At 42.7% G+C, this 23,479-nt stretch overlaps 1 protein-coding gene across 1 annotated transcript in view; it reads left to right on the forward strand.

Annotated features, from left to right (window-relative positions):
- Positions 1–2,279: 2,279 nt before the first annotated feature.
- Positions 2,280–23,479, forward strand: part of LOC121839051 (phosphatase and actin regulator 4B-like) — a gene marked incomplete at its 3' end in the record, with an annotated part of 46,507 nt that continues 25,307 nt past the window's right edge. The window contains exons 1-3 of the mRNA XM_042295493.1: positions 2,280–2,566; positions 15,685–15,727; positions 22,304–22,450. Coding sequence (XP_042151427.1) covers positions 15,715–15,727; positions 22,304–22,450 — 160 coding nt within the window. The remainder of the gene's footprint in view (positions 2,567–15,684; positions 15,728–22,303; positions 22,451–23,479) is intronic.

The raw sequence follows: 23,479 nt of genomic DNA on the forward strand, positions 1-23,479 counted from the left end.
AGCAGTGCATGGTCGAATAAACCAAGTCTCGGGCTCTGGGAAGAAACATTTTAAAATACAATTTCTTGGCATCAGAGAGAAGATTTTGCCATTCTCAAGCTATTTTCCTGCAATTCCACACGCCTCTGATTGGGTAAAAAGGGGTTGGGCCTGGAGAAATGTAACCACTCTCAAATTCATAGCCAGAGCTAGTCCTGACAATCCATGATATCAACATTATAGTTTTAACAATGTTTTGAGGCTATACAGTGTCTGTTTACATTTACATTGGATACAAACATTGGAGTAAAACAAGCTTTTATTTTGCTTTTATTTTGGGTTCTGATGGGGTACAACAGTTGAACTAAGCTCATGAGGCCTTTGTAAGTTATATTCTTCAAGAATCAATGGGTATATAAGGGTATTCCATACCAAAAATGAATGTAGCAAATAAGGCTTGAAGCTTTAAACTACAGAGCGTTTATGTAAAAAAAAAAATGGGGGGGATAAAATAAATATTTTAAATTGAAAAATGTATAATTGGTGGAGCACTATGGATGACCAATATTCATAGCCTCCCAGGCCAATGTATTTAAATAGGGAACTATTTTGTTTTCAGCAGTTTTATTTCCATGATTGATGATGTAAAAACAAGAAATCAGCTTTCTATTCATTTTAATTTAGGAAATCTGTTCCCAAGTATTCCCATCCATAATAGAGAGACACTTCGTATACAAATGTAAGAAAGGTTTGAAATGATTATGTTTTGCCTTCTTGCTGTCAATTTGAAGTCTGCAAATGATTTGTAATTATATTCCGGATTATCCTGGATGTACAGTATGTTTCCATTTATAGATTAATTGCTTGTAATTAGGGTTTGGAACTGAAATTATTTTCCAATCGTTCTGTTCCGAACAGAACCCCTTATTTTTTAAATTCCGTTCCAGTGTTCAGACCAACATTATAAAGTAACGGTTTGTATATAGTTACTTTTCATTCATTAAAAAAAATGAGCTCATTATTTTACCTCAACAATTAGAACATGTTTAATTGATCAGTTAGGCTATTCCTAGCATCATAATTTCACTGAATTACAAAATGATATACTAGATTTGATATACAATTTTTGGAACATAAAATAACATTATTAACCAGTTCTCAAGATTTGAAAAAACAGATCTGTTCCCGAAACACTATAGATCGCTTTTGTTCCCGGTTCTGTTTCCTTTCCTCAAAAATTGTTGTTCTATGTCCAGCTTTCAGTTCTGTTCCCTGATTGGTTGTAATTATTTACTTATTTATTTAACCTTTATTTAACTAGGCAAGTCAGTTAAGAACAAATTCTTATTTTCAATGACGGCCTAGGAACAGTGGGTTAACTGCCTGTTCAGGGGAAAAACAACAGATTTCTACCTTGTCAGCTCAGGGGTTTGTACTTGCAACCTTCCGGTTACTAGTACAACACTCTAACCACTAGGCTACCCTGCCGCCCCATGTTATCATGTTGACTGTACAATCTACACACACACAATGCATAGCCCGGGTAGCCATTTGATTAGCTGCTCAGGAGTCTTATGACTTGGGGGTAAAAGCTTTTGAGAAGCCTTTTGGTCCTAGACTTGGCGCTCCGGTACCGCTTGCCATGCGGTAGCAGAGAGAACAGTTTATGACTGGGGTGGCTGGAGTCTGATATAAAGGTCCTGGATGGCAGGCATCTTAGTCCCAGTGATGTACTGGGCCACACACATTAGCCTCTGTGGTGCCTTGCGGTCAGAGGCTGAGCAGTTGCTGTACAAGGCAGTGATGCAACCAGTCAGGATGCTCTCCATGTTGCAGTAAGTGTGAAGCACAAGTAAGGTGTGGCCTTACCTTTACCCTGCAATTTGACATAATGACCAGCAGAGATCAGCATACTCACATTTTTGACATAGTCCTGCAGCTGCACAACGAGCATTAGTGTAACTTCAACAATGCAATCATACCACAATAAGATTAACATAGCATGATCGGTTAATTGCACACAAGGTTCAACCGAAATTTGCCTTCCGCTTTTAACCAGCCCACTCCGAAATACACGTTCAGTACCATTCAAAAGTTTGGACACACCCACTTAATCAATAGTTTTTCTTAATTTTACTACTTTCTACATTGTAGAATAACAGTGAAGACATCAACACTATGAAATAACACACCTGGAATCATGTTTAACACTTTGTGTAACTACATGATTCCATATGTGTTATTTCACGTAATTGCAAAGGTGGAGCGCTTCATCTTGCACCTTCAGTGCGCCTGTGCGAACTAATCCCCGTACACCTTCGACAGCGATTTCTGAGCACTGTATTCAAATTGTTAGCTGGCTAGCTATGCAAGCTAATATTTATCTAAGCAGTGTAGCTATGTACAAATGAAAATGTATTGAATATTCTAACCTGATAATAGTTGTTGCCTAGGTTTTAGTACTTTTGGTAGCTAAATTAGCTGGTTAGTTTAGCTAGTTCCGTCTGGCTTCAGTTGTGTTGATTGAACGACGTAGCCAGCTAACAAGGGATTTAAAGTCGAGCGAAGCAGGAAGCAGCTTTCAAAGGTAAAGTGCAGCTGATGTTAGTTATTATATCTTATTTCTCAAGATACACAACTGTCTCGGTGAGAATGTACATGTATTGTGTTCATTGTTAGTTCATGAAAGTTGTTAACTGGTTAGCGAATATATAACTACACTAGTGATGAATTAGCCAGAACTCTGAAAGCTAGCCACCTGTTGCTACCTAGAGCAAGCTAACGTTAGCAATTGTGCTTGTAAACTATAGTACTGTGCTGTAGCTAGTCTATCACACTACTTGTTTGGTATCAATAAGCAATCTAGTTTTGTCATTAACTTTATAGTAAATCTATTCGAGTAAATCTATAACGTCTCACTAAATGTTCCTATTTTAGTTAACCAGCTAGCTAGCTGATAAGCTAGTGCAACTAGATAGCTATCCAGGCAGGTTAGGTACAGTGCACACCCCCATATTCCTTAAGACGTTTGGCTATTCTTTCGTGCCACTATAACGTTACATGACATAGTATTTAGTCGGCAAAATGTTGGTTAAATTGATGGTACGTTATTTAGTTGGCACATTTAGTTATTTCTGTTTGGTGATAGACAGTCAGTGCCCTGCTGGTTTGGCCCCCTGCAATGCCAAGTGCCAGAACAACAATATTGTGGACAGAATTCCAGGTAATTGAAGTAGACTTTGAGTTTAACCACCATTTCAGACTACGTTTCCATCTGTATACCATCGAATAGGCCTAAAAGCAGTTGAGCAGACACACGCAAAAGTACCAACAAGGCGTTTTTAAATAGGCTAGATCTATTTTGTCTAGTAAAGCCATCAGTTGGATTGTTTTCAGGACATTGTGTCAACAAAAAAACCTGTAGATAGACCCATACAGTAACCTTGCTTCGTCCAGTAACAAGCCATTGTTTACAGATTGCTCGTTGCGGACGACTCCGTAGCTTAGCATCCTTGATCAACCTATACTATTGTCCCACTTATCAAATTAAATTGTATTGGTCACATACACATGGTCAAGTGTAATGGGATGAATATGTAAATATATGGATGGCGATGGCTGATGCAGGCAAGATGCAGTAGATGGTATAGAATACAGTATATACATATGAGTAATGTAGACGTTATTAAAGTGGTGCTATTTAAAGTGCATAGTGATACATTTGTTAAATACATTTATTAAATGTATTAAAGTGGCCAGAGATTTGAGTCTATGTTGACAGCAGCCACTATGTGTTACTGGTGGCTGTTTAACAGTCTGATGGCCTTGAGATAGAAGCTGTTTTTCAGTCTCTCGGTCCCAGCTTTGATGCACATGTACTGACATCGTCTTCTGGATGATAGCGGGGTGAACAGGCAGTGGCCCGGGTGGTTGTTGTCCTTGATGATATTTTTGGCTTTCCTGTGACATTGGGTGCTGTAGGTGTCCTGGAGGGCAGGTAGTTTGCCCCCGGTGATGCGTTGTGCAGACCGCACTACCCTCTGGAGAGCCTTGCGGTTGAGGGCGGAGCAGTTGCTGTACCAGGTGGTGATAAAGCCCGCCAGGATGCTCTCGACTGTGTATGTGCAAACGTTTGAGTGTTTTAGGTGACAAGCCACATTTCTTCAGCCTCCTGAGGTTGAAGAGGCGCAGTTGCGCCGCCTTCACCACGCTGTCTGTGTGTGGACCATTTCAGTTTGTCTGTGATGTGTACATCCAGGAACTTTAAACTTTCCACCTTCTCCACTGCTGTCCCATCGATGTGGATAGTGGGGTGCTCCCTCTGCTGTTTCCTGAAATCTCGTTTTGTTGATGTTGAGTGAGAGGTTATTTTCCTGACTCCACACTCCCGAGGGCCCTCACCTTCTCCCTGCAGGGCATCTCATCGTTGTTGGTAATCAAGCCTACCACTGTAGTGTTGTCTGCAAACTTGATGATTGAGTTGGAGGTGTGCATGGCCACGCAGTCTTGGATGAACAGGGAGTACAGGAGAGGGCTGAGAACACACCTTTGTGGGCTCCTAGTGTTGAGGATCAGTGGGGTGGAGATGTCTTTTCCTACCCTCACCACCTGGGGGAGGCCCGTCAGAAAGTCCAGGACCCAGTTGCACAGGGCGGGGTCGAGACCCGTGGTCTCGAGCTTAATGACGAGTTTGGAGGGTACTATGCTATTAAATGCTGAGCTGTAGTCAATGAACAGCATTCTTACGTCGATATACCTCTTGACCAGATGGGATAAGGCAGTGTGATGGTGATTGTGTCATCTGGACTTTTTGTGGGGGATGTAAGCAAATTGGAATGGGTCTTGGGTATCAGGTAGGGTGGAGGTGATTTGATCCTTCACGATGACAGAAGTGAGTGCTACGGGGCCATAGTCATTTAGTTCAGTTACCTTAGCCACCATTGTTCCTGTTCCCAAGAAAGCTATCTTGAAGCATGTGGGCCCAGCAGACTGGGATAGGGATTGATTGAATATGTCTGTAAACGTCAGCTAGCTGGTCTGCGCATGCTCTGAGGATGTGGCTAGGGATGCCCTCTGGGCCAGCAGCCTTGCGAGGGTTAACACGTTTAAATGTTTTACTCGCGTTGGCCATGGTGAAGGAGAGCCCACAGGCTTTGGTAGCAGGTCATGTCAGTAGCACTGTGTTGTCCTCTAAGCGAGCAACGAAGTTGTTTAATTTGTCTTGGAGCAAGACGTCGATGTCCGCGACGGGCTGGTTTTCTTTTTGTAATCTGTGATTGACTGTAGATCCTGCCACATACGTCTTGTGTTTGAGCTGTTGAATTGCAGCTCTACTTTGTCTCTATACTGACGCTTAGCTTGTTTGATTGCGGAGGGAATGGCTACACTGTTCGTATTCGGTCATGTTTCCAGTCGTCTTGCCATGATTAAACGTGGTGGTTCATGTTTTCAGTTTTGCGCAAATGCTGCCATCTCACCGCGGTTTCTGGTTCGAGACGGTTTTTAATGATCACAGTGGGTACAACATCACCGATGCACTTGCTAATAAACTCGCTCACCTGGTCAGCGTATATGTCAATGTTGTTGTCTGTGGCTACTCGGAACATATCCCAGTCCACGTGATCAAAGCAATCTTGAAGGAATCCAATTGGTCAGACCACCGTTTCCTAGACCATGGACGTTTCCTGTTTTAGTTTCTGTCTACGGGCTGGGAGCAACTAAATGGAGTCATGGTCAGATTCATGGTCAGGAGGGCGGGATTGGGCTTTGTATGCATCACAGAAGTTAGAGTAGCAATGGTCCAGAATGCTACCAGCTCGTGTCGCGCATTCGATATTCTGATATCATTTAGGAAGGCTTGTTCTCAGATTAGCTTTGTTAAAATCCCCAGCTACAATACATCAATAAATGCAGCCTCAGGATATATGGTTTACATAGAGTCCAGTCAAGTTCTTTTAGGGCCGTCGTAGAAATATTGGATATGCCTCTGTTGACGGGAAACCGTTATTTTTGTGAAACCGAATAGGCTAGGTTGATCATGGATGCCAGGCTACGGAACCTTCCGCTACAAGACATATGTAAACAATGGCTCGTTGCGGGACGAAGCATACAGTAGCCCTTGAATATGGGCTCTTTTTCATAAGCCCCATCTGGATGAACTACAATTTAGTTTCACTGTTTTATAAGTTCTTGCAACTTGAGCAATGTCTCATTCAGCAGCATTATTATTAGTCTCTCGCAAGTTTAATAAGCCTATGCCTAGTTCAGTTTCATCTCTCTGGTTTCATTATGCTTGTGATTTAAAACAATAAGTGTGTAACAATGTAAATCATGTCACTGGGCGTTTAGTTTCCAAAAATTTAGAGTAGAGGAGCAAATACTTCTCAGGCATTCCATTGCATTCATTTTCTGCGTGTTCCAACAAGTGTCCACTGCCTTCAGTGCTGACTGGAGGTTGGAAAAAGCTCTGTAGCACAGGATACCTCAAGGTTTGTCTGACTTGTCAGGTTCTTCTAGAGAGAAGATGAAAGAAAGGGATTGTTTTACTACAGTTCTATCATATTGTGGGTCGTTTTAAAGGTAAGGCTCTGTTTCTATAGGCTGCTTTAACACTGCCCTGCAAAAGGTGATGGAACTTTTGTCTGGGTTCAAGTCCATGGTTTTAGGGAAGAGATTGGAATGTAATTTTTCAGGACAGAAAATTACTGAGTTCTTCGCTTTCCAATTCAGTGCCTGTCATCCATCACATCTAGGCTACCTTATAATAGGCCTTAATTTAGTTAATAATTGTTTGAAATGGAAAGTTAATCATATGTGTTTAATTATTGTTTCAGACCTATAATGCAATCCCCCCCCTCCCCCAACTCTGTGTGTGGACATGGCCAGTGCTGGCCAGTGCTGCAGAATTAACTTGACACAATGGGTGATTGTGCCCACCCAGCAATATGCTTTACTCTGCTCTAGAAACAAGCCGTTAATAAGATGTCAGAACAGGCTGCACTGGTTGTGGCTCGCTACAATATTTCTGAAAGCTATCACACAATTAAAGTGGAGAGCAGCTGATTTAGCACCAGAAGGCATTTTATGTAGGCATTTTTAGCCTTATGCAGTTATTGCCCTCCTACAGTTCATGCATTACTAATCTATAGCCTAATAAGTAATACATTAATAATTTGGCAGGTGCTTATATTTGTCCCATCTCCCACAAGTGTGTATTATACGTATGTGTGAGTTGGAAATGTGTTTTTTGCATATCCCAACTACTCCTGAGACCCCCTAGGACAGTTGGGTCATGGCCAGGGTCTGGCATTATCAACAGCGACCCTGAAGCAATTATGTTTAGGTGCCTTGCTCAAGGGCACATCAACAGATCACCTTGTCTGCTCAGGGACTCAAACCAACGACCTTTCATTAACTGGCCCAGTGCTCTAACCGCTAGGCTACCTGCCACCCATGCAAGCTAGGTATGTATGTAATTGGCACAGTCAAGGGAGCACCCACACAGTGAAAGTACATACAATACTCTGATCACCTTACCAAACCTGGAAATCTGGCTTCCTATGTTACTTTATTCCTTTCTGTGTAATTTTCTGCTTTCCTGAGGCAAGAGAGGACTCTAAAACAGTCACTCGTGTATGCAAACAACCTAAACATACCAGTAAGCACAGAGAGACAGGTCGTCACCTGCTCTGCTCGCTTACACTTTGACGCAATGTAAAATGGCGGTAGACAAAGGGGTGTGTGTGTGTAACTATCTGTTGCTTGTTCAAGTGTGGACCTGTTGTGGTGTATTATGGACCCTCCCCCTTTCCCTCAGAACAGCCTCAATCTGTCGGGCATGGACTCAAAAAGGTGTCTAGTCTTCCACAGGGATGCTGGCCATGTTGACCCCAGTGCTTCCCACAGTTGTCAAGTTGGCTGGATGTCCTTTGGGTAGTGGACCATTCTTGATACACATTGGAAGCTGTTGAAAAACCCAGCTGTGTTGTAGTTCTTCAAACAAACCAGTGTGCCTGGCACCTACTACCATAACCTGTTCAAAGGCACTTTAATCTCTTCTTGCCCATTCACCCTCTGAATGGCACACATACACAATCCATGTCTCAAGGCTTAAAATCCTTCTTTAACCTGTCTCCTCCCCTTCATCTACACTGATTTGAAGTGGATTTAACAAGTGACATCAATAAGGGATCACAGCTTTCACCTGGTCAGTCCATGTCATGGAAAGAGAAGGTGTTCTTAATGTTTTGCTCACTCAGTGTAGGTCTACACATAAATAGCCTACTGATTATCCCATTAAATATAGGAAAAGCAGAGTAACCAGGGCCAGGCAGACACTTTGCAGGCTCTGTCTAGTTCCACCAAGTGCCTGATGATCCGGCTGGCAGTGGGGATTAGTTGGGCGGCTAATTTAAGTGGTGTACAGAGTGGCATACAGACGGACACTGCTACTGCTGAGAGGAATGACATCACGTGTGTGCGTCTGTGTACACTACAGTAACACTGGACTAGTCTCCAAACCGGTTAGACAGAGCACAGCTGACCAGGCGTGAGATTGCTGCAACTGCAACAGGACAACTTAGCCCGACTGTTCTATGAATGATTTATTTCGGCTAAATTAGTGTTCAGGTTCAGTAGTTCAAGCAGTGTGTTTTTGGTGTTGTCACTCTTCATGATTAGGGCTGTGACTGTAATTGAATGAGTGTAACTGACGGTTATGGATGGAGACCACCATTTAAATAAAATAACCGTCAAAGTTGTTTAAATAGGTGTTTTTTGTATAAACTTTATTTTCTTGTAGTTAAACTTCACCTAATAGCATGATTGTTTACTCATGATTTATAAGCAGTTATGGAAACTTCATCTCTTCTTTCCATCTGTCTGATGCTCGTTCAGCTAATTCGCTAGTTGTGCGTGGGTGTAGAAGTGCTAGCATATAGGATGTGTAAACTTTTAATACAATGCACATTTCCATTGCTTGCTAGTGAATAAATTGGTCTTTTCAAACCGGTTGGATGTGTCTGAATGTTCATTAACTATTCAACAGCAGTCGACAAGGTTGTTATGGCTATGAGGCCACTAATGTTGTCAAATGGACAAGGCGCCAATCCTCTCCAACCTGGCATGGTTTCATTTGATACGAAACTGTAATTTATAGACTAACGCTGATAAATAGGCTATGGACATGTTGTGTGTATTTGTTTCTATTTTAATGATTGTCAATGTCATACTGTTGCATAGCCGTCTCTCTCCCCTTCATACTTTCCTTGTCAATTCATTATCTTATAGGCTTTCTGAAAGTAGGCTAAGGTAGGGCCAGGTTTTTTAATACCTTTTTAAGGAAATTAGAAATATTTGCTCTTGTGTGCGACATACGCTGATGGCTTTGATTGATGGGTCCTTTTACGGGAGTGTGAGTTGGCTGATTCTCTCTATAGGCCTAGATGTCCATTCAGGAAGTTTCCTAAAGTAGCCTGTCTGTATTATCTATTTTTATAAGAATGATTTAATCTTGTAAAAGGCCTATTTTCAGAAAAGGCCCTTTCTCACCAAATCTGTTATTTTTGTCTGAATAATTAGGAAGAAAAAACCACATACAAGCACTTCTTGTTTATTACCCCGTTCACACCAATTGTGAAATATCGTCCTGCCACAGTCTGTCAATTATTTATTTGGAACAGGTTAGGGGTTTGCGTCTTTTCACATGTGAAAATAAGTTGGCCAATAGAAATGATCTCAGACACTGCCACTGACATGTCGGTGGGTACATTGTGTGAATTAATTTCTCTCTGCCTGTTTTTTTTAAACATTTGCATTGCATCAGTGAAGCAAGGTATCAATTTAGCCAATGTAGTCTCATTACCCCAGTGCTAGGCTACACGTCGCTCTCACTATTTAAACTTCCCCACCAGTTCATTGCCAACGCAAGAGGTTCGATCGATGCTTCTCTCCTCGAATAGGGCTAGGCCTATTAGTTAAAAAAAATATAGCTTGAAATAAGTTTCAAACTATATTGCTGCTCATTGTCTATATATAAGCTACTCGTTCAAGAGCTAGAGAGCGAGGGAAGAGAAAGGCCAGTGGAATTGGCAGCAGAGATCTGTGATTTGCACAGGAATGGAGCAGTGAAGAAGACAGATGTGTAAGTTAGAAGTTAATATATGAATGCATCATTTGTATACCCTATATATTAGCCTATATCTTCTAGGCCTGACCATGACCACCTGTGCTATAGACAACCCTGACAGACAGAGGGAAATATCTGCTGGCGTTTACCCTTATCAATAAGTGTGTTGCACATATTTAGATAAGCCACTCAAATGGAAATGTAATGTCAACATAACCACCCATTGTTTTCTGAAAATGGATCAACAGCTGATCATTAGTCTATGGACAGGCTAATCATTAGGCTATGGACAGGCTGATCATTAGGCTATGGACAGGCTGATCATTAGGCTATGGACAGGCTGATCATTAGGCTATGGACAGGCTGATCATTAGGCTGGATCAGGCTGATCATTAGGCTATGGACAGGCTGATCATTAGGCTATGGACAGGCTGATCATTAGGCTATGGACAGGCTGATCATTAGGCTATGGACAGGCTGATCATTAGGCTATGGACAGGCTGATCATTAGGCTATGGACAGGCTGATCATTAGGCTATGGACAGGCTGCGTGTATGTGTTTCTATTTTCTAATGGTTGTCAATTTTGTCTTCATGCCTGTCACAGCTGTCTCTTTTAAAACTTCCTTGTCAATTTATATAATAGGCTGCATTGGTTTGGCTGGGTCAGGAATCCCAGACACTACTACTGACTGGGGACGTTACAAGGCCTATGGCCTTCTGAAGTGAGTAAGTTACCTAGCTGTCGGCCCCAGTCATGCTCACTGGGCACCTTGCCAGGGGTGTTACCTTCTGATTGATATGTAGGTCAAAGATTTGACTTCCTGATTGAGCTCTGGGCCATTTTCACAAGGTGAATGTTGATGAAAGTTGCAAATAGAAATGGCATAAATTGAGCCTTATTCTACATTTCAGGGAGGTATGTTTGTTCTACATGACATATTTCTACCTGGACGTTTCACAACATTGCACCAAGATGAACGCAGCCCTTTTTCTGCTCAGGTTGGTCACATGAGCAGCAGGGAGGGAATGTTTGTTTTGGTCAGTGGACTTCGGTCAGGGACTACTACATTCCAAAGTGCAGCAAAGGGCCGATACTGTACCTACCACAAACCGGCCGCCCATTTTCTGCAACGATAGGCCAGGGCCACACCTACTCCACACGGCCAATCAAATCACAAGCTAGGCGACCACAGCATTCTTTGTTGCTGCGGTGACCGTTCAACTCTGACGATCGGCCCTTTGTGGTGATCAACTTTGTCAGATCCTGATCCAGCCCTGGGTCTGGGTGTGTCTGCCTCAACGAACAAACACTCCCACTGACTGTCTCTCAGTTCAAAGAGCAGCTCTGAGCCTCCCTGGATACCCACTAAAGCTGTCCTTAGTTGTGATTACAGGAAAAGTACCTGATCTCTTGAAGAGGTGATTGTTCCTGCGGGCCACATATACAGACAGTAGGCTTCCATTTAATACAATAAGTCACTGGCTGCGCTTGTCTTGTCCCATTGTCCAGAATAGAAAATAACTAACGGGTGTTTTGCTAAAATATTGTTTGTGTCATGTAGTAGGTTATAGCTTAGTAGTAAAGAAACTAGGTCTTTCCCGAAGTAAAACATGTATATTTGTTGACTGAGTCATCTGTACTTTTGACCAGTCGATTGGTGGAACTTTTTTACCCGTGTACAGTACCAGTCAACAGTTTGGACACACCTACTCATTCAAGGGTTTTTCTTTATTTTGACTATTTTCTACATTGTAGAATAATAGTGAAGACATCAAAACTATGAAATAACACACATGAAGTCATGTAGTAACCAAAAAAGTATTTAACAAATCAAAATATATTTGACATTCCTCAAAGTAGCCACTCTTTGCCTTGATGACAGCTTTCCACAGTCTTGGCATTCTCTCAACCAGCTTCATGAGTTAGTCACCTGGAATGCATTTAAATTAACAGGTGTGCCTTGTTAATTTGTGGAATTTCTTTCTTTCCTTAATGCGTTTGAGCCAATCAGTTGTTGTAACGAGGTAGGGTTGGTATACAGAACAGCCCTATTTGCTAAAAGACCAACTCCATATTATGGCAAGAACCGGTCAATTAAGCAAAGAGAAACCACACTGGTATTGGCACGACACAAAAAGAACCAACCTTGTATTTAGTTTTGTCGACATTTGGAAAGTTGAGCGAAAAAAAATATTTTTCCATCAGGCCGGTGATGACATTTCTTACTTCACTCACATAAAATGTTTGATGGAAACCTGGTTAGAGCAACAAAAAAAAACATTCCCTATTCAACCCCTGCTCTCTTCACCTGACACATGTATCCATCACATGCACGTGACCAATGGGGCTTACCTATGCCTATCATAATCGCATCAATAAGTTGTTTATAAGAAACTCCGAACACTGTAATACATGTCAGCAAAATGGATGAGCATGACAGGAAAAATAACCTCTAAAAGGGGAATGTTTACTGGTTGCTCAGGAGGGAAAGACAGATGAGTGGATGAAGTTTGACTGAACTGCAGGAGACTGCAGAACGTAAGAAGCTCTGCGTTCATATTGTGTGCCAAACAGGTGCTGTTACAATACAATACATTTTCTTCTGACCATTTGGAACAGTGTAAACAATAAATATATTATAAGCATACTTTTTTTGTAAAGCCTTTTATTATAGCAAAGACTAAAAACAGCCGCATGCATACGTGAATGCAATTGCCGACATGGAACAGATGAATTCTTTAGGGTAATTACTCAAGGCTCCCTTTATTTAATTTTAAAACTAAAATTGCATTTCGAATCATGAATGACTCCTATGCTGTGAACTTGAACAAATGAATGATTGATTGGTATAGTAACCTATATATTGACATATAGGCCTCGGTAAGTTACGGTATTAAGATGGCTCAACAGGATGCACTCTTAGGCCTACAGCTCGATGGTGGTTATACAAGGCTGCCATACTAAGCCTGCTAATGGTAATGACATTATTTATTGTTATAATGATGATGGTCATAATAATTGTAATAATATCAATGAGATCAAGCAAAAGGAAGAAAATGGGTTCAACTCTAAAAGAAACCCTACGTGTTATTGCCTCCACACATGTTGTTAATAACCAGAAGCTGTGCAGCTGGTACTGTGGGTGTAATTGATTATGGTTGTAAATCAGCTGGTTGTAATTGGCTAACATACATTGAGGACCTGTGATGCAACCCTGCTTGGATCTGTTCTCTAAAAGCCTGGAGCACATCAACAAGTCAGCTGACTGCTTTTGGCTGGGTTAGCAACATTTTAGTTTAAAACCCAGACAATTCACATGACATTGGTTCGTTCCTCCATCACCTGGTCTCTTTCATATGGCCAGAAACTTCAGATCTGGCTCAGACAAAGTAATTGCTTGATAGCGACAGGTGTTTACATTTTGCCAGTGTAATGAAATTAGTTTTGACTTGGCCGGGCGTCACCTGTCTGATTCATGGCTAGGCTGACTAATGCACAATTATGTCACAGCTGCTGGCTCAAGCTAGTCTTTTTAGAAGTCATCCTCTTCCACTTCCATCTGCTCTCTGATCATTTACACTGAGCCAATCTGAGTCTGGACAAGCTTGTGGAACACTACATTGATTTGCTACTATCCCGTATGCCCAGAGTCCTACATTTTAATCTGAGGTGTGTTTCTGTGTCGAGTGGAAAGCTCAACATCGATTTCCTCCTGTCTTGTGTATGTGTGTGACCAGAGTCCATAACACAGTGAGCACCACAAGTTGTTAATAACTAGGGACGGCTAGGGAAGGTGAGAGAGTGATTTCTAAGCTACTCATTCAAGGGTTTCTATTTATTTGTACTATTTTCTACATTGTAGAATAATAGTGAAGACAAACTTTGAAATAACACATGGAATCATGTAGTAACCAAAAGTTTAAAATCAAATACGTTTTATATTTGAGATTCTTCAAAGTGGCCACTCTTTGCCTTGACGACAGCTTTCCACACTTGGCATTCTCTCAACCAGCTTCACCTGGAATGCTTTTCCAACAGTTTTGATGGAGTTCCCACATATGCTGAGCACATACTGACTGCTTTTCCTTCACTCAGTGGTCCAACTCTTCCCAAACCTTCTCAATTGGGTTGAGGTCAAGTGATTCAGCACTCCATCACTCTCCTTGATCAAATAACCCTTACACAGCCTGGAGGTGTGTTGGGTCATTGTCCTGTTGAAAATAAATAATAATCCTACTAAGCCCAAACCAGATGCGATGCTGTATTGCTACAGAATGTTGTGGTAGCCATGGTGGTTAAGTGTGCCTTGAATTCTAAATAAGTCACTGACAGTGTCCCCAGGAAAGCACCCCCCACAAATCACACCACCACCTCCATGCTTCACGGTGGTAACCACGCATGCGGCGATCATGCGTTCACCTACTCTGCTTCTCACAAAGACAGTGGTAGGAACCAAAAATCTCACATTTGGATTTATCAGTCCAAAGGACAGATTTCCACCGGTCTAATGTCCATTGCTTGTGTTTCTTGGCCCAAGCAAGTCTCTTCTTCTTACTGGTGTCCTTTTAGTGGTGGTTTCTTTGCAGCAATTTGACCATGAAGGCCTGAATCACGCAGTCTCCTCTGAACAGTTGATGTTGAGATGTCTGTTACTTGTACTCTGAAGCTTTTATTTGGGCTGCAATTTCTGAGGCTGGTAACTCCAATGAACTTATCCTCTGTAGCAGAGGTAACTCTGGGTCTTCCTTTCCTGTGGCCAGTTTCATCATAGCGCTTGATTTGTTTTTGACTGCACTTGAAGAAACTTTCGAAGTTGTTGAAATGTTCTGGCTTGACTGACCTTTCATGTCAGTCAAAGTATGGATGGACTGTTGTTACTCTTAGCTTATTTAAGCTGTTCTTGCCATAATATGGACTTTGTCTTTTACCAAATAGGGATATCTTCTGTATACCCCCCTACCATGTCACAACACAACTGATTGGCTCAAACGCATTAAGAAGGAAAGAAATTCCACAAATGACTTAACACGGCCAACCTGTTAATTTAAATGCGTTCTAGGTGACTACCTCATGAAGCTGGTTGAGAGAATGCCAAGAATGTGCTTCGCTGTCAAGGCAAAGGGTGGCTACTTTGAAGAAACTTTACTATGTTGAAAATAGTAAAAATACAGAAGCCCTTGATTGAGTAGGTGTGTCCAATTTTGACTGGTACTGTATATTAGACTAGTTATTAATTTTACAGTAACTAAACTGCTCCTTCCTGGCTTTGTGGCCTGTCTGGTGTCTGTTGGGGTAGATGAGAGGTAAGCACCACTTTACTACTCTGTGGCTCCTCTCCTCTTACAGACTGAATGCTCTGCCTGCTAGAAAGATGATCTGATGTGGTGTGAATTACTCTTTTTACACACACGCTCTTATCTGAGGTATAAGGACCTCTGACCACAGTCATGCAGGATGAGGGTGGCTAGGTCAAACAAATGTCTAATTAGGCCATGTATTTTTTTTTGTCTGTATATTTTAATCTAGTCGTTCTACTTCCTCATTTGCTCTGCTTCTTCCTTTTTTGTCTGACTCAGGAGCTGCTGACTACTGGCCTTTGGACTGTGATGGAAAATCGTGGTAAGAAAAGTATGATTTCAATTCAGGCCTAAATTCTATCCTAGCCTACTGATTTATGAAAATGGATTTAGCCTAGCTGTAGTAGTGTGGCATGCCTTTTACTGTTTGAATGGCTTGGCTCTTATTGTCTAGGAAAATTTAGATTTTGTTTGTGGTGGTCTTTGCTTTTGCCCTCAGTCAAAACATCTGAAAACCCACACATAAGAGTGTTCTAACCTAGCTAGATGTTATAAGTGTTGCATGTTACTGTGGTGTGCTTTGGAGATTACCATCAGGAATGGTATCAGGAAAGCCGAAAGTGGGGAGTCAACACTAACAGTGTAAAGTGCGAAGTTGCCTGTGCTGGGTAAGCGATACCAACCTGTCCTATCCGTTAGGGGTTGGGTGCAGCATGACGCATGGCTCTGTTGACAGGGGCTATCTGGTTGGGCCTTTCTCCCAGCAGAGGACACACTTGTAAAGGTTAGGAAGCAGCTCAGTGTTTCCCCACGCGGCCTTGGCTGTAGTCTCTAGTTTCAACTGCGGAAGGACCTCCACGTGAGTCCATGGAAGAGGAGACAGTATCAAGTACAGTCTCGTTAGTGTCTCCCTGTCGCAGACCGATCGGTTGTGTTCTATCGTTGGATGTATTGTCTGTTTATTGATCTCTGAAAGGCCTAGCAATGGCTGTACGATGTGAGTAAAATGCTGTTTCTGTTTGTGATTTCTCTGTTCTGTTCTTGTGTTCAATTGTTTTTTAAAATTTTTATTTGTTTGAAACTGGTGAACAATGTCAAAGTTATTTATGAGGCAGTTTTATCAAGCAGAGTCTAAAAGACTGAACTTGACAACTGAATTGGGGAGCCTTGTGATTGTTTGTACTTTAAGCTGCCCGAGATATTTTGATAGGCGCTGTATGTGTGGCCTCCTTTGGTCTTCCTAAGCCAGGCAGTGAAAGACGTGGGGGCTGGTCTGGTGCAGTTCTGGACAGGTCAGGGCAGTGTCCTGGTCGACCAACACACAAAAACAAATAAATATGTTGTCACAATGCAGTGAAATGTGTTGTTTTACAGGGTCAGCCAAAGTACTACGGCGCCCCTGGAGCAAATTGGGCTTAAGTGACTTATACCCCCCTTGTCGGCTCGGGTATTCGAACCAGCGACCGTTGGGTTGCTAGGCTACCTGCCACTATTAGGCTTAGAGGAACAGACACACAGTCACCAGCTAGGACAGAATAGAAGGCCAGATCTACTCAACTCTGACCCTGGCTGGCTTTCTGACCCTGGCTGTCCTAGTGGCCCAGCTCAGTATAAATACACCTGACTGATTTGATTTCCTCCCTGTCTCTTAAACAGTTTTTAACGGAGGTGTTTAAACCGGACTGATTCCTTCCCCATCATAGTGCCCAGAGCTGTACAGGGCTCTGATGGGGCCTTTTCTATCAGTGGTGGTGGTTTTGGCAGTGACTGGAGTGACATGGTCAGTGGCAGTAAATCAATCTATTTGTATAGTCATGTAAGCAATAAGAACATTCTCTTGCCCTTGACTCCTGTATTGTGTGTGACTTGATGATGTTTCATCAGTATTATGGAATTTGTATTGTGTTGAGTCATGCACTAGCCTATTTTTATTCAGCTCAAACAAATAAACGTTTTTGTTATCACAGATATTCCTTTGATAATAGTCAATAAGGCCGGTATGGATCCATGTAGGGACCAGCTGACAGCCAGCTATGGTTCCCAGATTAGGAGGTTGTATCAAAAAGCTGACCTATAGCCTCGCATTCCTAACATTCCTGCCTGTCATTTCCTCTTGAGCGAGGGCTCAGTGTCTTGAATTTACCTCTAGAGGGAGCTACTGTGTTCTGCACTGTGGCTCAACAGAGGCAAACAGGTTTTTGAATCGAGTAGTGTCAGATTTGAAAAGACGCACACTCAATCTTTTTTTATTTTTAAGTCAAGGTCATTCACTGTAGACATTCACACACTGACTACATTCAGAGCAGTAAACAGTTGCCTACTTTTATAGGTTACACTCTGTATTCAAAATAGCACTGTTTGAAACATTGACAGGTTTGAACAAGTGTCAAGTAAGTTATCGTTCCAAGAATTGTGACACCTGTAACTGAACGGTTTAGGAATGTGTCAACAAACTGCACATTCCCACAGCCAACTAGTCTGTAAATCATTCATTGGTTATGGTGGACCTTTGTAGCTCAGTTGGTAGAGCATGTCACTTGTAACGCCAGGGTAGTGGGTTCAATTCCCGAGACCAGGCCATACGTAACAAAACAAAAAAAGTTATTTTGGATAAAAGCATCTGCTCAATGGCCATTATTATTATTCATATACGCTCAGTAGCCAGTTTATTAAGTTCACCGATCTAGTTTCATGTGTTTTTCCTCTCATCAATTGTCTAGTGTTGATGATGGCGTGCCCACTGGAGCAGCTTCTTGTTTTTAGCTGATAGGAGTGGAGCCCGGTGTGGTCATCTGCTGCAGTAGCCCGTCCGTGACAAGGATCGATGAGTTGTGCGTTCCCGAGATGCCGTTCTGCACACCACTGTTGTACTGCGCCGTTATTTGCCTGTTTGTGGCCCGTCTGTTAGCTTGTACGATTCTTGCCATTCTCTTTCGACCTCTCATCAACGAGCTGTTTTCACCCACAGGACTGCCGCTGACTGGATGTTTTTGTTTACCACATCATTCTCAGTAAACCCTAGACATTGTCGTGCTTGAAAAGCCCAGGGGGCCAGTCATTTCTGAGATACTGGAACTGGCGCGCCTGGCACCGACGATCATACCATGCTTCAAGTTGCCCAGGTCACTTGTTCTGCCCATTCTAACGTTCAATCAAACAGTAACTGGATGCCTGTCTGCCTGCTTTATATAGCAAGCCACGGTGCCGTGGTAACTCACTGTCTGTGGGTGTAAATCATTTTCGTGAACAGAGTTGTGTACCTAATAAACTAGTGATTGAGTGTATATTATATTGAGCTTCAATAGGTTTATTCACATTGTTCCACTCAGGCTACAGTTGAAGTCGGACGTTTACATGCACCTTAGCCAAATGCATTTAAACTCAGTTTTTCCACAATTCCTGACGTTTAATGTCTTAGTTTCAGTTAGGATCACCATTTCATTTTATGAATGTGAAATGTCACTAGTAGGGAGAATGAGTTATTTCAGCTTTTATTTCTTTCATCACATTCCCAGTGGGTCAGAAGTTCACATACACTCAGTATTTGGTAGCATTGCCTTCAAATTGTTTAACTTGGGTCAAACGTTTCTCGTAGCCTTCCACAAGCTTCCCACAATAAGTTGGTGTAAATTTTGTCCAATTCCTCCTGACAGAGCTGGTGTAACAGAGCTGGTGCAAGGAGGTTTGTAGGCCTCCTTGCTCGCACACACTTTTTCAGTTCTGCCCACAAATGTTCTATAGGATTGAGGTCAGTGCTTTGTGATGGCCACTCCAATACCTTGACTTTGTTGTCCTTAAGCCATTTTGCCACAATTTTGGAAGTATGCTTGGGGTCATTGTCCATTTGGAAGACCCATTTGCGACCAAGCTTTAACTTCCCGACTGATGTCTTGAGATGTTGCTTCAATATATCCACATAATTTTCCTGCTTCATGATGCCATCTATTTTGTAAAGTGCACCAGTCCCTCCTGCAGCAACGAACCCCACAACATGATGCTGCCACCCCCATGCTTCACGGTTGTGATGGTGTTCTTCGCCTTGCAAGCCTCCCCCTTTTTCCTCCAAACATAACGATGGTCATTATGGCCAAACAGTTCTATTTTTGTTTCATCAGACCAGAGGCCATTTCTCCAAAAAGTATGATTTTTGTCCCCATGTGCAGTTGCAAACCGTAGTCTGGCTTTTTTATCGCGGTTTTGGAGCAGTGGCTTTTTCCTTGCTGATCGGCCTTTCAGGTTATGTCGATATAGGACTCGTTTTACTGTGGATATAGATACTTTAGTACCTGTTTCCTTCAGCATCTTCACAAGGTCCTTTGCTGCTGTTCTGGTATTGATTTGCACTTTTCGCACCAAAGTACGTTCATCTCTTTTAGACCGACTGCGTCTCCTTCCTGAGTGGTATGACTGCTGCGTGGTCCCATGGTGTTTATACTTATGTACTATGGTAGGTACAGATGAACATGGTACCTTCAGGTGTTTGGAAATTGTTCCCAAGGATGAACCAGACCTTTGGAGGTCTCCAATTTTCTTTTCTGAAGTCTTGGCTGATTTTATTTTGATTTTCACAAGATGTCAAGCAAAGGGGTACTTAGTTTGAAGGTAGGCCTTGAAATACATTCACAGGTACACCTCCAATTGACTCAAATGATGTCAATTAGTCTATCAGAAGCTTCTAAAGCCATGACATCATTTTCTGGAATTTCCCAAGCTGTTTACAGGCACAGTCAACTTAGTTTATGTACATTTCTGACCCACTGGAATTGTGATACAGTGAAATAATCTGTCTGTAAACAATTGTTGGAAAAATGACCTACTTGCCAAAACTATAGTTTGTTAACAATACATTTGTGGAGTGGTTTAAAAACAAGTTTTAATGACTCCAACCTAAGTGTATGTAAACTTCCGACTTCCACTATATGAGTTTTTAGTTGTCTTTTAATGAGCCACATTTCCTGGTTTAGTTTGTTTGCCTTCTATTAACCTACTGTCAATATTGTAGGCTGGTCTCTAAAGGTTGAGTAAATGCATTTCTGTGACTGTTTAGGTTCACTGGGCTACTAGTTAATTTAGTCTTAGGCTATTATAGCTAGGCTAGGGGAAGAACCAACTGTTGATTTCCTTCATGCTCTGCAGTCAGAGTTTGAGATGGACTTTGCACGTTGCTATTTGCGAGAACATCTCTCATCCAGCAGGGCTTCCTGTATTTCATAGCAGTTTCACATTTTTAGGTAAGCTGATATGTACTGTTACATGTATTGGCACAGACTGAATTTGAGTGAAGGCATTTATACAGTCTATTCACATGTTGGCCTCACGGTCAACCAGGCAACGCTGATTGTCAAATCTGCTCTTGATAAGATTCTCAGTAAATGGAATGTCTTTGTGGACTCTGGGTTGTATCTTCTTGTAGACTTGAAAGGGTTGCATCCTTAGTCTCGTGCACAGCCCGCTCGGTCTGATTGGCTGGAGGAAAGACATGCCTTCCTCTCCCACCCCTTTCTTACCTCCCTCCCTCTATAACCCACCTTATCTCTCCTTCCAGTAGCTATTTCTCCCCTCACACCCTCAGCCTAAACGGAGTGTCTCTATGTAACCACACTGCTACTGCAGTTCAGTGAAGCAGGGCTGAAGGAACATTGCTGTTAAACAAGGGATTTCTGACTGACACGTTAAACACTCACTGAAATGTCCTGCTCCCTTTGTCAGTTCACTTCCCCCAATATTCCCACTGTGAAAAAAAGACCGATAGCAAGCAGAAACACCTTGAGGAAATGTGTGCTCAGGTGTTCTGTAGAATTCAGCGTGCCCTGCGATATTGTGCCGGTGTTGATTTTAGCATTGTGTTAACGTTGGGGCATCTTAGGTGAGCTGTTATGCTAGTGTTTTCTCTCTTCCTCAACAGTTGGGCCTTTTCAAACTATCCATAAAATAAGAAAAGTGTTTTGATGAACCTGTCAGCAACAACTCTACCATTCAGCTGTCCTTCTGGACAACGGCACATGCTTCTGTCCTCCCTTCACTCATGTGTGGTGCACTTCACATTATAGGCTATGTGGTTGACTCCGGGAGAGTAACACAAAACCTCAGTGACATCACTTCCCCTTTTCCTGGTGCGAAGCACAACCTTCCACCTAGACCCATCTCACCTTCCACCACTTCTCATGTTACCAATCTCTTCTCTCCCCAGCAGACATGGGTTCAAATACTATTTTAATTCTCTCAAATAGTGTTAGCTTTTGCTCTAGTCTGCCTGGAGTACCAGATGGGTGGAGTTTGCACTCTTGCACATATTACATTGGTCCCATTGTGCTAGGCAACCTCAATCAAGCCCAGATAAAGTATCTGAAAAAATATTGAATAATATTTGACCCCAAGTCTGTTATCCAGCGAGCAGAGAGCCCTCCCATAGCCGTTGTGCCTGGGTGCTGCTCTGCTGGAGGGGCCCACTCTGACTCAAACCTATCTGGGCTTGACTACACTCTGGGCCTACCCTCCACTCCTCTCCTACCCCCCCCACCACTACCAAGCTCACTCTCTCACCTCCTGTAAACTTTGCCCCTGAAAGATCTGCAGTGAGGAATGACCGGCATCTGAGACTGCTGGTATGCTGCTGCCTTATAACTGGCATACTTTATTTATGAAGTCAGCTAGACAGACAGGAAGGAAGGGAGGAGGGGCTAGCTTCAAACAGAGTGAGTTAGCGAGTGTGTGAGAGAGAGCAAGACCAAAACACACAGAGCAATAGACGGAAGGGCAGGGCAGGACTAGAAAGAAAGAGAAAAAGAGGTAGAGAACGATGTGAGCCGAGGAAGTAGGAGTGTCTTTGGTTACAGGAGCGTTAAGGCGGTTGTGTTTGTTGGCGAGGATCGTAGCTGGGATCTATTTTTTTCCTCAGTGTGTCTGTATCCCTCCTCCCTGCCGTGGACCCCAGGAGAGGTAGGGGCTGGTGGGACAGGGGCGTGGGGTAGCATGGGACAGAATGCCAGCAACGCTGAGACAGTGCCCCAGCAACACCAACAGCAACCTGCTCAACACAACACCGGTGAGTCTAAGGACAGGACAGGTGCATGTACAGAACCTGACTACATGAGCTTTTGTATTTGACTTTGGATTTGTTTTAGGAAGAGGAGTTTGACTGTTTAGTAGCCTACTCAGGATAGTGCTATTTGTTTTTGTTGGCGTGGGAGAACAGAGGACCTAACAGGACCTGTTTTTGTATTGGTGTCTTTGGAAGAGGAGTTTGTTTGTTTGGAATGTTTTGTAGAGAAGTGTTTGTGTTAACATGGAACCGAGAGGGTAAGCGGATATGGAGGAAATGTGGTGCAGGTGTTTTTGTGTTGGAAACAGAGAAAGAACGGAGGCAGAGAAGTGCAGGCACAGACAGGTGTGAGGGAATGGATGCTGGAATGTGGTGATTGCGTAATACACAAACCTCACCGACCACTCTGCTGTCTAAACTACACCGACTTCTCTGCTGTCTAAACTACACCAACCTCACCGACTTCTCTGCTGTCTAAACTACACCAACCTCACCTACCTCTCTGCTGTCTAAACTACACCAATTACACGACCACTCTGCTGTCTAAACTACACCGACCACTCTGCTGTCTAAACTACTCTTTTTTTCCCTCACTCTCCATCTCTCCCTCACCCCTTTTTTTATGATGGAACATGGAATCTTTTATTAAAAACAGTGGAGCTGGGAGTGCAAGGCACCAGCTGCCATCTCGAGTGTGTGTGTCAGGATTCCATCTCTTCTTGTGGGGTTGTACAGTTTGCCTAAAGCCACCATTGTTCCTCTCTAATTCACACAGAAACCGAAACCTGTTTTTGCTGCTATGACTGAAAGGGCAGAACACATAACTGTTGGATTTAGACTGTTCCTCTGTAAACTGTATGTAGAGAGCGATCTCCAGTCCCTGCTTGATGGCGGTATAGTTGAGCTCCAGTCTAATTTATTAGGCTTGGATTGTGAGTTGTAGTCAGTGAGAAGAACACATTACAGTTGGAATTAGGCCCAGTTATCTGGATCTCTGTACCGTGTAGACTTATGGTGGGGTGGTAGCTCATC

This window comes from Oncorhynchus tshawytscha, linkage group LG13, assembly GCF_018296145.1.
Source record: "Oncorhynchus tshawytscha isolate Ot180627B linkage group LG13, Otsh_v2.0, whole genome shotgun sequence".
In the NCBI taxonomy this organism is placed as follows: Eukaryota; Metazoa; Chordata; class Actinopteri; order Salmoniformes; family Salmonidae; genus Oncorhynchus; species Oncorhynchus tshawytscha.